This window comes from Centropristis striata, chromosome 3 (genome assembly GCF_030273125.1).
Source record: "Centropristis striata isolate RG_2023a ecotype Rhode Island chromosome 3, C.striata_1.0, whole genome shotgun sequence".
Lineage (NCBI taxonomy): Eukaryota > Metazoa > Chordata > Actinopteri > Perciformes > Serranidae > Centropristis > Centropristis striata.
The window spans coordinates 22,675,547-22,691,340 of record NC_081519.1 but is presented as its reverse complement, the minus strand read 5'-3'; the positions used below and the strand labels follow the sequence as shown (position 1 = coordinate 22,691,340).

At 39.3% G+C, this 15,794-nt stretch overlaps 1 protein-coding gene across 1 annotated transcript; it reads right to left on the bottom strand.

The window, feature by feature from the left end:
• Window positions 1-8,615: 8,615 nt before the first annotated feature.
• Window positions 8,616-15,226, bottom strand: LOC131968793 (heavy metal-binding protein HIP-like). The gene is made up of 5 exons (XM_059329818.1): window positions 14,837-15,226; window positions 14,561-14,674; window positions 13,000-13,083; window positions 9,122-9,247; window positions 8,616-9,041 (listed from the first exon to the last, which is right to left on the bottom strand). Exons 1-5 carry the CDS (start codon window positions 15,021-15,023, stop codon window positions 8,761-8,763), a joined length of 792 nt encoding a protein of 263 aa, XP_059185801.1. The 5' UTR covers window positions 15,024-15,226; the 3' UTR covers window positions 8,616-8,760.
• Between the last annotated feature and the right edge of the window lie 568 nt (window positions 15,227-15,794).

Genomic DNA, 15,794 nt, shown 5'->3' with positions numbered 1-15,794 from the left:
TGAATTTTTTTTTAATTATTATCCTAACTAATTATTTGAAGTTTCTATTTTGAAAACAAAGGGTGAATTGGTCAAAATTAATAAAATAGAGTACAAAAAATATTTTTTTTCATTTAAATATTACTTATTTTAATTAAGTCTTGTGTGTTTAATATGCTGATGTTTTTTTCATTGAGTTTACTCAATTTCTTGGCTTTTTCTGTAAATGCAACTTAATTTTTTTGCTTAACTCGAAATGCATATTATTAAGTTCACTTTACTCAAAATACCAATTAGTTGACTAAACTTACAAAAAGTGGTTGGAAAATGTTGCCTTATTTTTATTGAGTTAGATCTAGGCAACAGTTTTTACAGTGTAGGTTACAAAATCACGGAGCCAGGTTTAGGGCAGAAACCTTCCTGGATAGGCTCTAAAAGTTTAAACAGGAAATACATGATGGAAGTGAAGTCACAGAAGTTACCTAAACATCATAAAACTTTTTCACAAAGCGTGAGTCACTGAAGTTACATGAAAAATGGAAACTACATTAGTCTTGTCGCTTGGGTACAAGTTGACCTTAAGTGCCCCTCAAATATATTTCTAATCATTTTTTTTCTACAAGAAATGGCTAATTTTAATCCCAACAGCTTTTGAAATAATATTTTGGTGCCAAACGAAACTGCTGAAAAGCATTCTAACATTCACAGCTTGGTAAAGCCCACTGTGTCAGTTTTTGCAAAGACAAAAGTCTTGTCGCCTTGTCATATGATGCACCCAAACCTAGATTACAGCCTCACCTGTGATCAATAATTAATCAGTAGTGGGTGTGTATAAAAAGAACCCCCGCACACCAGACCTTCACATCAACTGCACCTTGACCTCTGACAACATGCCTAAGATTCACCCTGAGACCAAAGCGTTGATTATCAAGAGGCTGAAGACCAGATCCACTGCTGAGGGGGCTGACACCTTCTTAGCGTCAAGTGCAAAGAATAAGAAAAAGATTTGAAGAGACTGTTGATGTTTTTGACAAGCCCAGGTCCGGTAGACCCTGCAAGACAACTGCTCGAAAATCCAAGGCCAGCCCCTTTTCCACTGCAGCAGAGCTCCAACAGGCCCGGTCACCTGAAGTCCCTGTGTCAACCAGAACAGTTTCTAGAATTCTGTCTCGAAATGGCCTCCATGGTCGAATCAGTGTCCAGAAACCAGCACTAAACAAAAGCCAATTAAAAAAACGTGGGGCATTTGCAAAGGCCCACAGCCTGCTAAAAGGATGGACGCTGGAAAAGTGGAAGAAGGTAGATTTCTCAGATGAATCTTCGGTTGAATTACATCACAGCCGTTGCAAATATTGCAGGAGACCTACTGGAGCCCGCATGGATCCGAGATTCACCCAGAAAACAGTTAAGTTTGGTGCCGGAAAAATCATGGTCTGGGCTTACATCCAGTATGGGGGTGTGCGAGAGATTTGAATATCCATAGCCTAAAATATCAAGAAGTATTAGCTACCTCTTACATTCCCAACCATAAAAGGGGTCAAATTTTGCAGCAGGATGGTGCTCCATCGCATACTTCCATCTCTACATCAAAGTTCCTCAAGGCAAAGAAGATCAAGGTGCTCCAGGACTGGCCAGCCCAGTCACCAGACAGGAACATCATTGAGCATGTCTGGGGTAGAATGAAAGAGGAAGCATGGAAGACAAAACCCAAGAATCTTGATGAACTCTGGGAGGCATGGAAGACTGCTTTCTTTGCAATTCCTGATAACTTCATCAATAAATTGTATGAATCATTGTCGAACCGCATGGATGCAGTCCTTCAAGCTCATGGAAGTCATACAAGATATTAAACATGGATCTCACAGCACCACTACTTAATTCACTGATGTTATGCAACATATTTTTGTATTTGAAGTAAATTATTTGTTCAATTTTCACATTACTCTCTGTAGGCGACAAAACTTCTGTCTTGCCAAAATCTGACCTTTCTTTGTTCATTAAATGATCAATCTTTCTTCAGTGAAGCAAATGTATTTTAGTATATTAAACATAATTTGGGAGGGTTTTAGCTTTCATATGAGCCATTTCTAAAACCAATGGATTACTTAAAAGTCAGGTTATAAGCTGTTGTTTCTAAAAAAGCGACAAGACTTTTGTCAGGGACTGTACATAAGAAAAGTGTTTTACTTCTGTCTTCATGTTGGACATGAACCCCGTTCTCCTTCGTTTGTTCTGAGTGACATTGTTGAACCAGAGAATCTGTATTTTTATAATGGTCCTGTTTCACATAATTTCCACACATTACCTACTACCAGCACATAATTCGGTGTTAAGAAGTCGTCGTCATTTCACATAATTTCGTGAGATCAGGCTATTAAAAGCACTTTCAGACTAGAGAAGCTCTTTACAAGTGCAGTCCATTTACTTCTCGGAGATTACAACCTTGTGCAGCCTATTCATATTTCTTTTTTGCAACACAACAAAAGTTAAAAACTTAAAATTCACAGTGTAAACTCCAACCAAAGCACCACATACAACACTGACTCAGAAAGCTAATGAGCGCTGCACCGTGCTGTAACACTAACAGCTCATCCAGATACACTTTCATTAAAAAAAGTAAATAAATAAAGTTGTTTTCAGAGTAAAGGCCTCGTGTTCCAGAATAACCCCTGTTTTAGTTTACCTCCTCGCTCTTCTTAATTACAGCGTTTGTCCTCAAAAGAAAATTCTCTAGTGTTTGCAGAATTTATGTCACTATTAAATATTGAATCAGATTATACAACCTTATTTTGTACAGTTAGGTTGATGTTACTGAAGAATTAATTTAGTATATTTCATTCATTGTAGAGATTCAACACACACAACAGTGCATCTCATACTTTTCTCCTCTTAAATCAAAGGAATCAAAATGAATATAAACTTGTTTTGTGCCTTTTTCTCCTGTTTAGTATTTCCTTTAAGTCTTAACTGCACTCAGCAGTTTTCTGTTTCTCCGCCTGCAATCACTTCTCCTAAAATCTGCTCTCACTCATCACTCCATGTAAACATCCATATTTCCCAACAAGGCGTCGCGGTGTGAAAAGCCGCCATTGATCGCCCACTCACACGTAATGATGTTCTCACTCTCAATTACCATGAAAGCCATCGAGACGAGTCTCCGACGGCGACATCAGCGCCCTTATTGTCTGCTGGAGGAGAGGCAGAGGCACGCTGTCATTACTGCAGAGTGTGTACGCTGACCTCTGACCCCGCGGAGTGCACTGATTGATCAGATGCAGCCTGCTACAGTGTGTGTGTGTCTGCTTTCACCTCATGAATAAGTGATGATGTAATAGTGGGAGGTTGTTGTGTGTCCAAACCATTAACACACATAAGCACACACACACACACACACACGAGTCATGGACGGTCAAAGACGTCTTCGTTTCTGCAGGCTGCTGTTCATTTGATAGGCTCATATACTATTAAATATTCATTGATGCAATAAAATAACAATAAATGCAGGAAAGTGTGAGCAGAGCTGCTGTGTGATAACAAATAAGATCAGATATTCCTTTATAAATCCCCCATGGGGGAAATTCTGGTGTTGCAGCAGCACAAGTAAAGAGAAAAAACAGTTTGTATAAAAATAGATTAATATGCTTTAATAGAATAAAGCTAAGAAAATATATACATAGTACAGGTGCATCTTAATAAATTAGAATATGATGGAAAAGTCCATTTCCAGTAGTTCAAGTCAAACAGCCCCAACCAAGTATTGAGTCATATTGATGGACATACTTTTCAGAGGACATCATTTCCATATCAAACACACTTTTTAAAATTGGTCTTTTGTAATATTCACTTTTTTTTTGAGACACTGAATTTTAGGTTTTCATTAAATCTAAGCCATAATCATTATAATTAGAAGAAATTAAATAAATTAAGACATGAAATGTTTCATTCTGTGTGTAATGGATCTATATAATGTGTTATTTCCACTTTTTGAATTGAATTAATTACATAAATAAACTTCTCTATGATGTTCTAATTTATTGAGATGCACCTGTAGAAAATAGACATACATACAAACAAACAACCAAGACCAAACTAAAAAAACTAGCAGTAGTGCAAATATGTTAAAGTGGCAGTGAAATGGAGAACATATGTGCAGGGTGTAGAATGTTTGAAGCAGCTGCAAGTCTTCACAGAAGGAAGGAGAAGTTTATTATCAGATCATGGAGGATTCAGCTCTTTAATGCAGCTTTAACCTGCTCCTAGAACTCAGTATTCTTTCTGTATTTCGTGTGTTTATTGGCAGAGAAGAGGAGAGTGTTGGAGAAACTCTTGATATTAATCGTAGTTTATTTATGTCATGAACTTTCAAACTGTTGAGCTCAGACGCCAGAACACATTTTGGCATTTCAGGTTCCTGCAGACCAAAGATAATGTCGAATATGAACATTTTTCAGTGCTGAGACAAGTTGTCTTTGTGACACATGATCAGTGGTGGAATACGTTTACTCAAGTAATGCACCTAAGTGCAATTTTGAGGTACTTGTTCTTTACTTGGGTGTTTCCATTTTATGTAACTTTATACTTTTTACATTTCAGGTCGAGATTTAACATGAAAACATGATATATATATATATATATATATATATATATATATATATATATATATATATATATATATATATAATGTATATTCTGAAGTATATTTGTAAAAGTATATTTGATCTTATCTCCGGTTTTACTTGTCCTATCTTCTTCAAACACAAACTGACCTCATGGTGTTTGAAGACGACTCAACCTGTTTATCCTTTTCTCTTAGAGTTTCTTCAAAGCTCTCATTAGTTTCTGTGTTTTATCACCAGAACTTCATATGATCTCACAAACTTTGCATTTTCTTTGCAATGCATTTCTCCCTTATTTTCACTGCCTTGTTGTTGTTTCCTGTGTTGACTTCTTGTTCTCTGCCCGTGTCAGCGTGTTGCACCACCTGTGGATCAGGTGAAACCTTTCTTTTCAGTGCAGCCTGTCGCACTGCAGCTGCTGGTTTGCTGGTCACTATGACCCCGAATATACAGCAAAACTGGATAGATTTAGATTTTTACGAAACAAAAATGTGTTTTAAATCAGCTGAGCTCTTCCACAGTCTGTCCAGTTGCCTCTGGAGTTCACAGAAAGCACAAAACACTTTACAGTTTTTAGTGGTTAAAACAATAAGAACCACTATGATAAAATAATACTAAAATGTGTCACAAAAACACAACACAAGTCTTGTTTCTTGGTTAGAAAACAACTCCTTTCAGGTGTTCTGTAAGCAGAACATGTGTGACCTTGAGACGCACTTTTCAACAACACGATGAATAATTGATACAGTCAAACAGAAGAGTTGACGTAAAGAGTAAAGAGCTTTGGTCTCGTCCTTCACAGCAGCTGAACACCAGCAGCTCCACATCTCTGTCACTGCATGTGTTTTATTTACTTCATCAGGAATGGGACAACAACATTATGTTCAATAAACACAAATATCTGACAACTTTCAGTGTTTCTACTATCCGACTAATTGTACCTTTCTCTCGTGATAATCCGTTCTGACAAAGTAAGAACACAATAAAGAGACTTTGAGCTGGTTTGGAGTCATGCTGAGCTCACAGAGTTAAATCACAAGCTGAGAGATGTCTCAATGTTCAGCTTCACCACATACACATACTTTAACACATAATTTAACTCAAATCAGTCTCATCAAAAAAGTCTAAAACTGATCAGATCTGTAAAGGATCTAAAATTTTGATTTTACATTTACATTTTTACATTTATTTCGGTAGTTTGTATTCTGACCACTTGACGAGCTGCAGATTGACAGCGGTGAGACAATGAAAGGCTGCTTTCAGTTTCACTTTTTCTCTTTTTCTGTGACAAACAGAACAGCGAGCACGCCTCAGTCAGCCGTCAGATCTCGTCTTTGTGATGTGTTCAAGTGCAACTTTTAACTGAAGACATGAGGAAACAAGAGGAGATTGGAGGTGACGCGCGTCCTTTGATCACTCGGCTTCTGTCTGCAGGAGTTCTCTGAGGTCGGCTCGCCGTGGCAGCGACTTTCACTCACGAGTCAATGCAGTCATAATAAAAATAATTTTAAAAAATGTCTGCGGTCATGAGCCAGATGTGCCAAACAAAACCAATTCCTGGCACAAAAATAAATCATTAATACTCCAACAAGCAGCTTCAGGGCGATTTTTTTTCTTTTTATATTTTCCTCTCTGTGTCCTTGTATTTATAATTATATATAAATCTATAAGTCCTGCAGCTCTGCGGAATCAGCACAATCAGAACAACTCAAACATATCTTTGTGCAGAATAACACAGTTAGAATGACAGAAATATATATATATATATATATATATATATATATATATATATATATATATATATATATATTATTAAAAATTTGAATGAAACTATATATATATATATATATATATATATATATATATATCACAAATGTGAAAAATAACAGAAAATTTAAAAGAAAATTGTAAAATTACCAAAAAAGAAACACATTTTCCCAAAAAAGGCAAGGAAATGACAAGAAAGATATAACCGGACAAAAAAACCCCACAAAATTACCAATAATTATATACAAAAAAATGTTTTTGTCATGTTTCCAGCCTCTCCTGTCCTCTCCTCTCTGTTCTGTGTAAACAGCCTCTCCTGTCCTCTCCTCTCTGTTCTGTGTAAACAGATTTTCAGTGAACATTTGTCACGTGACCGTTGCTCTCAGCAGAATCAATCATGTCTTCACAGTGTCTCTGCGGAGCAGAATTTAATGTTTTTAGCAGGATCTGGTTAGTGCAAACGCTTTATTTTAAATGACAATGTAGATTAAAGAGATTCTGACACAAAAATATCAACATTTAACACAACTTTTGGTTACTTTTTAGCTTCAGAAAGCAGCACAAGAACATTTAAAACAAAAGAGGAACAAGAGGACAACAGAAAGTCATGCAGCATTATAAAGTACACAGGTCAGCTCAGTCTCACCTGCTCTTCTTTTATTCAGCAGGATCACATCAGTGTAAAACAAAACAAAACTCAATATCAGTCAAGCACGAAGTCGGTCGACAACAACTTCCAGCAGCCATTAAACATCTCTGAGAGTTTTATTCCCCCGAGGCAGCGAGTACTGCAGTAAAACACAACTACACAAACTCTCTATGTATATTTAATCTACAGCGCTAACCAACCGTGACACCATCATCATGTCTCCACTTACTGTCTGCCTGCCTCACTGCTGCTGGACACACACACACACACACACACACACACACATGCTGGGACTTTCATGACATCATGGATCTTTAACCATTACAACTTAAACATAAACCTAATTGTAACCTGAACGTTAAAAACAAATTAAATGTCCTCACTTCCCAAAAGTGTCCTCTCTCTGTTGGTTAATAACTTGTCTTGGTCCTCACTATGTAGGAATAACATGTACACACACACACACACACACACACACACACAGACGCGTTTTCTTGTAGTGCACTCTTTGTGAGGACCACAGCTTTACACCTTGAAATTGAGGACATTTTCCAAAAAGTGGCTATTTTTTCGCAAATTGCAGAGATTTGTGAAGAGTGAAGACATTTTTGTTTGCAACATGAGAATTTTTTTTTTTTTTAATGAGGAAATCTTTGTTATTGACAATTTTGTTTGTGAGGACAGTTTTGATCGGCAAAGACAATTGTCAACATCAGGGACAACATTTCGAGACAAATAAGTAAGGGAGGAAATATGTGAAGAAAATAGATTTTTGCTCCCACAAAACATTAATTTACATTAAGATATATGGGGGGAAAATTAGAACCGTTTTGATCAGTTTTTGGACAGTTTGGTGACATTTTGGGGGGTAAAGTGAGAATGTGTTGGGGGGGAAATGAGGAAATTAGAAGAGTAAGGTAAGGATATTTTTGAAGGAAATTGGGCAAATATTATCACAACATTTATGGGAAAATTACATGTTTTAATCAGAGTTAGTCTGATTCATGAGTAGATCAATAACTCTGTCACGGATCGGAAAGAAAATTAACAAGATATTAGAGAGAACGAGTGGTTTAATACTTTTTTACATGACTGTATTTTTTTTGTCATTTTCTGTCTTTTTTGGTCAATTTGTGTCTATTTAGATGATTTTGTGTCATTTTTGGTCATTTTTACATCTATCTTTGGTCATTTTGTCTTTTTTGGTCATTTTGTGTCTATTTTGATAATTTTGTGTCATTTTTTCGTCATTTTTACATCTATTGTTTGTCAAAGATGCAAAATGACCAAAAAAAATGTAAAAATGATTAAAAAAAGAAACAAAATCATGAAATACAGAAATATTGGCCAAAAAAGATGCAAAATGACCAAAAATACAAATAAAATTGCCCAAAAATGACACAAAATTGTCGAAATAGACACAAATTGACCATAAAAGACACAAAATTACCAAACATAGATGTAAAGATGACTAAAAAAGACACAAAATGACCAAAAATAGATGTAAAAATGTCTGAACACACAGAAGAGGTAGAGGTAGACAGTGAATGAGTAGAGGAACCGTCAGGGAGAACATAGTGGAGAATCAGAGGGATAAAACAGAGTTTTCTGAATGCTTCATAGATTTATTTCAATGTTGCTTTCATGTGATGACACAACAGAGAAGTCAGATGCAGAATCTCATTATTTGGTACATGCAGTAAATCACAGTGTAGCCAATAAGGAGTCACACAGCAGCTGAAGGAATCCTCACAGTGTGAAGAGGAGGGAGCCACTGAAGGTGCTCTGGTTGTATATATCGTCATAGAGAGAAAGGCCTGATGGGAGGACGAGGTGGATTTCATCTCCTGCCATCAGCTCCAAGACAACAGAGTTAGTCATGTATTCCCAACCTTTCTCTTCCTTCCACTCCTGATTCCACATGATCCCTCCGTTGTTCTTGTACACGTAGACACCCATGCCACTTGTTTGGGCACCACACAGAGTGAACTGGAAGTAGTAGACCCCTCTGACTGGAGCTGTGAAGAAACCTACAGAGCAGAAAATAAAAAACTGTAACAAATATAGGTTTACATTAGTAAACATGTTGATGTGAGCTGCAGTAAATTACCTGTAGATGGATTGTAAGCATCGCCAATGTTGGTGGAGACTCTGCTGTATTTCAGTGTGATGTCTGTGTTGAATGGTCCAAAATGTCCTGAATCAGTCAGAGCTGTGTAAAAGGCCACCTTTCTCTCTGTTAACAGAACAAAGCCAGTGAAAGTCATGTCGTGGCAATTCTGGTCAATTGCACTAAGTTAGTGGGTGAGCTGGCCAAGAACAAAGCACTCAATACTCTGTTCAGCACAATTTATTAGTACATTCGTATTCCATACACCGCAAAATCACGAATGACTCTTTCACAATACAACAAAGTCCCGTACACCGCTCGACTTATAACTGTTGCAGTTCCCAGCATTGATTCTTTAGTAAGCCTCAATGCGGCCCTATCTTCCTGCCCTATGCATCACCTCAGGACAGAGCCCACTGGTCAACACCTTCCCCTCAGTCATGGTGTTAGAATCGTTAAGTTCACAGAGTCAGTTCCCACAATGCCTTGTGTCTTGAATACCAAGTAGGTCGACGCCTACTTCCCACCATGTGGGAACTGTCCCACCATGCAGGAAACACCAAATTTCCTTCACACTTCCCTCCTTTTGACTAACATAGTCAATTTCAAAAGCTAAAAATTTGGTTGCAGGCCAAGGGAGAACTATATCACTGATTGTTAACCTGGTTACAACATGACTGAGTGGAAACTGTGCGACAAAAACATAGAATATAAAATTCAAAAAACAGTGTACATAAGAAAATCTCAAAAATGCATTAAAGAAAAAAAAAAAAACACTTCTAAATAACACAATGAAATTTATCAATAAGGTATGGGAATACTGAATGTAATGTGTACAGTGCATCATGCCAATGTTTGTGAAGCATACTGACCATCCCTCCTTTAGACACATGGTCAACACCATGTGCTAACTTAGCACAGTAAAATATTTACATTCAGGCCATATCAAACCCCTCCTTTTATGAACACTTGTCCTGTTTCCAGCGTTCTCGCTCTTGTGGCCTTGCTTATTGCTGGTTTTCATTGAATTCTGAAAAAGGAGACTGGTCTGGCTGGCGTTCCTGTCTCCTCCGTGAGTCAAAATTCATGAGGCTGTTGTGACCCCTGGGCCCTCCCTCTTGGGTTCCTGACAGTTACTCCAGTAGGAGGGCTGTTTGACCATCCTGCAGTGTGCGAGCTGGCCTGCCATTGTCCATGGTGCTGTTCATTTGGGCAGTCGACTGCCCAGTGGTCAGGTGTCTCACAATTGTGGCAGCCACCAACAGGATCGCGACAGTCTCTTGCCCAGTGGCCTTGTTGTCCACAGACAAAACATGTGTCTATTGTATGTCCTCTACTGCTTGAAGTCTGACCTCGACCTCGAAAAACTCTTCTTCTATAGTTGTTTGCTGTTCTCTCGTGGAAATTATTCCTTGAATAGGCCTGTAGCTGAGCCATCTGTAAGCGTTCCTGAAGTTTTTGTTTTTTATTTCGTTCATTCTCCTGGTCCTCACATGCCAATTTTTCAGCATGTCTGGCATATATCATCATGTCCTGTAAGGTGTTTGTGGCCAGAGCAATGCACAGTGTTTTCACTCTGGTTTTTACATCAGGTCTTAGTCCTTGCAGAACTGCATTCTTTAACTGTTGCCAGTATGGAGAGTCGTTCTGGTTATCCGGTTCCTCTTGGCCACTATGATCTCTGAAGATTTCAGTCATCCTCATGGAAAAATCATTGACACTCTCATCTGGTTGCTGTCGTGTACTGTGGATTATTCCCCAATCCATTTTCTTTTGGAAATGGGTAGAGATGCGATCTGTCAGCTCAGTGATGGCAATCCTGTAGGGATGACCAACAGTCCAGTTGTATTCCACTTTGTTACCTCTCCAGTCACCCCTGATCATTCCCCATTTCAGGTGCAGTTTCCCTCGAATTATGGTTTCTAATTCTTGGGTATTGGGCCGGTATTGTTCAACTAGTTGGAGCAGGGCTTTTGAAAATTTTTGCCCCCCCTCTCTGGCTGGATCAGGGAGGTCTGCAATAATTCCATGCCGTTCTTCCGGACTCCATGGTCTGAATACATATGCCGGTTGGCCTTCATGGTTCAGCACCTGTACCATGGGTGCTTGTACTGTAATTCCCATGTCGTCATTAGGCTGCTCGCATGAAGTGTATCCATCAAGGGGTGTGTTTTGTACCTGTGGCAACAGTGGTTCACAGCAAAGAGTAGGTGTGGGGGGAGTTGCAAATAAATCCTTTTGTGTGTGGCTGCGGGTGCTGTGGGCTGGTACAGTCGGTGGAGGTGTGTTGAGGTCACGCAGTAGGACAGATTTTGGTGAGGTCGCATCCTTCTGGTCAGCCTGGCTGTTGTATGGTGGCGGGCATTCTGGGTCAGGGGTTGCAGCTGTATGACTGCTTGGGAGACGGTCTAGGTCTGTCTCCAGGCTCGTCGTCACTGGAACAGCTGTAACAGCTTGGACAACATTAGATGTTCTCTCTTTCTTTTTCTGTTCATCCCTCATCTCTGCTTCATTTTCCCACAACTCAAAAGCCTCCCAGTCAATTCTAGCCCTTTTATGTTTCCTTTCATATTTTTGTAGTCGGAATTTTAGAATTGCCAGCTGATTGGTGCTGAAACTACCTTCAGTTGGAAATCCTAAATATTCCCACAGGTTAAGCTGTTTACAAGACCGCTCACCATTTTTTTCAATCATGATTTGTACTGGTCTTGTGAGTGGAAGTGATGGGGTTGTCTTTTTTGCCAATGCACAACCCATGTTTATAAAGTATTAAGTTAAAACTCACTAAAAAAGGATAAATGTTAACTTAAAGGAAAGGAAATAACAAAGGATCGCTAATAAAAGGAATGGTGAGAACACAGGATCAATGGCAACAGCTTTCACACCTAAGATTGAGAACAATTGTGAACTGTTGACACCTCCCTTCCAGTCTGCTTCACCTCGTTCTATTGTATGAGGTGACAATGACTGAGTCACAGTTTTTCAATTGTGGCTAACTTTAACTTAATCATGAGTATTTAACTTAATCATGAGTTCCACTCCAGCACTCTACCATGAATTATGAAAAAATAAATAGATAAACTATGAAAGCCAAATAAACAACAAAAGGAACACAACTAAACGCCCTGGGGTTTTTCCCAACAGCTTCTTCTATGCATAATTCCCAACTATACATATATCAAATTGCTTTAGTTGAATAGAGTATTGGCTCACCCTTCGGTCCGATCACGCATTGAGTAGTTCCAGGTCATCCAGCAGGCTCTCATGCGTCTCGCCCCCTTCGGCGTCCAAAAGCTTTTCCCCGGGGGGAGGTAAGTGAGTTTCAGGGTCAGTTCCTCACCTGCAGATTTATCCTGGTCCAACTCAAGTGGTGATCCCGGACGAGCCCCCAAACTGTCGTGGCAATTCTGGTCAATTGCACTAAGTTAGTGGGTGAGCTGGCCAAGAACAAAGCACTCAATACTCTGTTCAGCACAATTTATTAGTACATTCGTATTCCATACACCGCAAAATCACGAATGACTCTTTCACAATACAACAAAGTCCCGTACACCGCTCGACTTATAACTGTTGCAGTTCCCAGCATTGATTCTTTAGTAAGCCTCAATGCGGCCCTATCTTCCTGCCCTATGCATCACCTCAGGACAGAGCCCACTGGTCAACACCTTCCCCTCAGTCATGGTGTTAGAATCGTTAAGTTCACAGAGTCAGTTCCCACAATGCCTTGTGTCTTGAATACCAAGTAGGTCGACGCCTACTTCCCACCATGTGGGAACTGTCCCACCATGCAGGAAACACCAAATTTCCTTCACAGTCATTAAACTTCACCTGGTGCGTGTGTGTGTGTGTGTGTGTGTGTGTGTGTGTACAATCATCACCTGCATTTTCTCTCTCCAGCGTCTCGATCTTGGACTTGCTGATGAGAAGTTCACTCTCACTGCTGCTCAGTCTGGTCTGCAGGTCTGGAGTTGATGCAATGACAGTGAATTACAGAGCAGAGCACGCTGTTAACATGCACAACACATTATTTACAGCAGTTTGACCCTCATTTTACCTCAGAAATACACTGAAAACTGCTGTAAATATCCATGACAACTTAACAGTTTTGCTGCTTTCTAAAACAGACTGATCCTTTGTTTAGCCACAGTTAAAGGTTTGCTCATTATAAGCTGCTTTTGGCATTTTATTTTGAAAAGTCACTCGTAAATATTGTTAGTTGCGAGTTACGTTTCATTGGGCTTGTTCCAACTCAGTGCCGTTAAGAGAGACCAACTAAAACATGAATCATTCATTTGAATTGTTTAACTGCAATGTTATTGATACAGGCTAGCAGGCTAACATTAGCCGGCTAGTGCTAGCGGGCTAACGTTGGCGGGCTAACGTTAGCTTACTACAAAGTCCAATGTTAACTTCTCATGTTCAGTGTCAATAAGAATGTAATCTCCGTCCATAGCATCAAGGTGAGCAGCACAGATGTGATGTACATGTCGTGCTTGGATGCTAATGTCGGCTCAGAGCCAGGAGCAACATCTGTAAAGAGACGATGTCGTCTGTTGTTGTTGTTATTATACCGACCAAGAGACATAAACAGACGTAAACAGTGAGATGATGACGAGGCTCTCTGTGGAGAAGCGTACTTCTACCACTGCTCCCCTACTGTTTACATGCACAACACATTATTTACACCAGGGGTCTCAAACTCAAATTACCTGGGCAGTATTACCTGCCGCTGGAGGCAGTATCGAAATGACCAAAAAAAGAAACAAAATGAAGGAAAAAAGACTGAATTACCAAAAAAGACACAAAAGGACCAAAAAAAACTAAATTAATTAAAAAAAGATACAAAATGAACAAAAAAGACACAAAATTACTAAAATAAAGACACAAAGTGACAGAAAAAAACTAAGTTACATAAAAAACGACACAAAATGACCACAAGACACAAAATGACTGAAAAAACACTAAATTCATTAAAAAGACACAAAATGACCCAAAAAAGACACAAAATGACAAAAAAAAGACACAAAATTACTAAAAAAGACACAAAAATATTCAAAAAAGACACAAAATTATTAAAAAAGACACAAAATTATTAAAAAAGACACACAATTATTAAAAAAAGAAAAAAATTACCAAAAAAAAGACACAAAATTACCAAAAAAGTCATTAAAGGGACCTTCCACAAACAACACGTTAAAGTGCCATTCATATAAAACTCACATTAAACTTTCACATCAAGGTGCGGACCACAAAATATCGTCACGAGGGCCACAATTGGCCCGCGGGCTACGAGTTTGAGACCCATGATTTACACCCTGTTTTGTGTAAAAGTGCTGAGTCATGGTTAAGTACTGCTGATGTAGTTTGAGAGCAATCAGAAGAGAAACAGAGAAACAATGATGGAGATCTATTGATAAGGTTTGGTTGTCAGTGAAATACCTGCATTCTCTGTTTCTAGGTCACTTGTTTTGCTCTCGGTGGCAGTCAGTCGAGTTTCCAAAGACATCAGCGTTTCGGTCCTGGACTCACTGTTGCTCAGTCTGGCCTGCAGGTCTGGAGTTGATGCAATGACAGTGAATTACAGAGCAGAGCACACTGTTAACATGGACAACACATTATTTACAGTAGTTTGAGTCTCATTTTACCTCAGAAATACACTGAAAACTGCTGCATGACAACTTAAAGACAACATGGTGAACAGTAATCAGTGTTTACCTGAGTTCTCTCTCTGCAGCAGCTCCACCACCATGTCTCTCAGAGCCCTCACCTCTGCCCAGATGTCAGATGTGGTCTGCTCGGTCGGTTCCTCAGCTGGATCTCTAGGAGCGGTCTCCTGAAGCTCACCCTGAGCTCCTGACCCACACAAAGCCAGCAGCAGCAGCAGCAAACCAACAGCCCTCATTGTTCAGTTCACATGTCTTCACAAAGGTGCCTTATATCCTCTCCAGACTCCAAGGATCCTGTTTGGGATGACGTGTTTTAGTTTGGCCTCAGATGACCCGATATGATCTGTGTGCAGGTGAGAAAATACAAGCTGCTGCAGGCTGCTGGAACACTTTGACCATGAAAGGCTGAGTATTCTGGATGAAGTCCCACTGTAAAGCCTTCAGCACGTGTTTCCTCCTCCTCCTCCTCCTCCTGCTTCAGAATACTGTCAATGATTGTTTCATATAATCAGCAGTGGAAACAAACCTACACTCATTTCTACCTTTAATCTCACCTGTGTGTGTGTGTGTGTGTGTGTGTGTGTGTGTGTGTGTGTGTCTATCTGCCCAGAGAGCTGACAGTAGTGATCATCACTTCTGTTTACAATCCACCGGTTGCTAACGTTAGCATCGCTCTCACTCACCTACATGACACTGTCAACAGACTGCAGCTGGCTCATCCTGAGGGAGTACAGATCATCGCTGGGGACTTTAACCAAGCATGCCTTAAGACTGTCCTTCCCAGATTTGTACAGTATGTACAGTGTTCAACCAGAGGGGCTAACACACTGGACCGTGTTTATTCCAATCTAAAGCATGCCTACAGAGCTGTCCCCATATGGGCTGAAATATGTGCCACCAGAAACTGAATGTGAATTATTTATATTTGAATTTGAATTGCTTAACTTGAGTAATTGCATTAAAAAACTGAATTTGAATCACATAATTTGAATTTGTATTGTTCAATT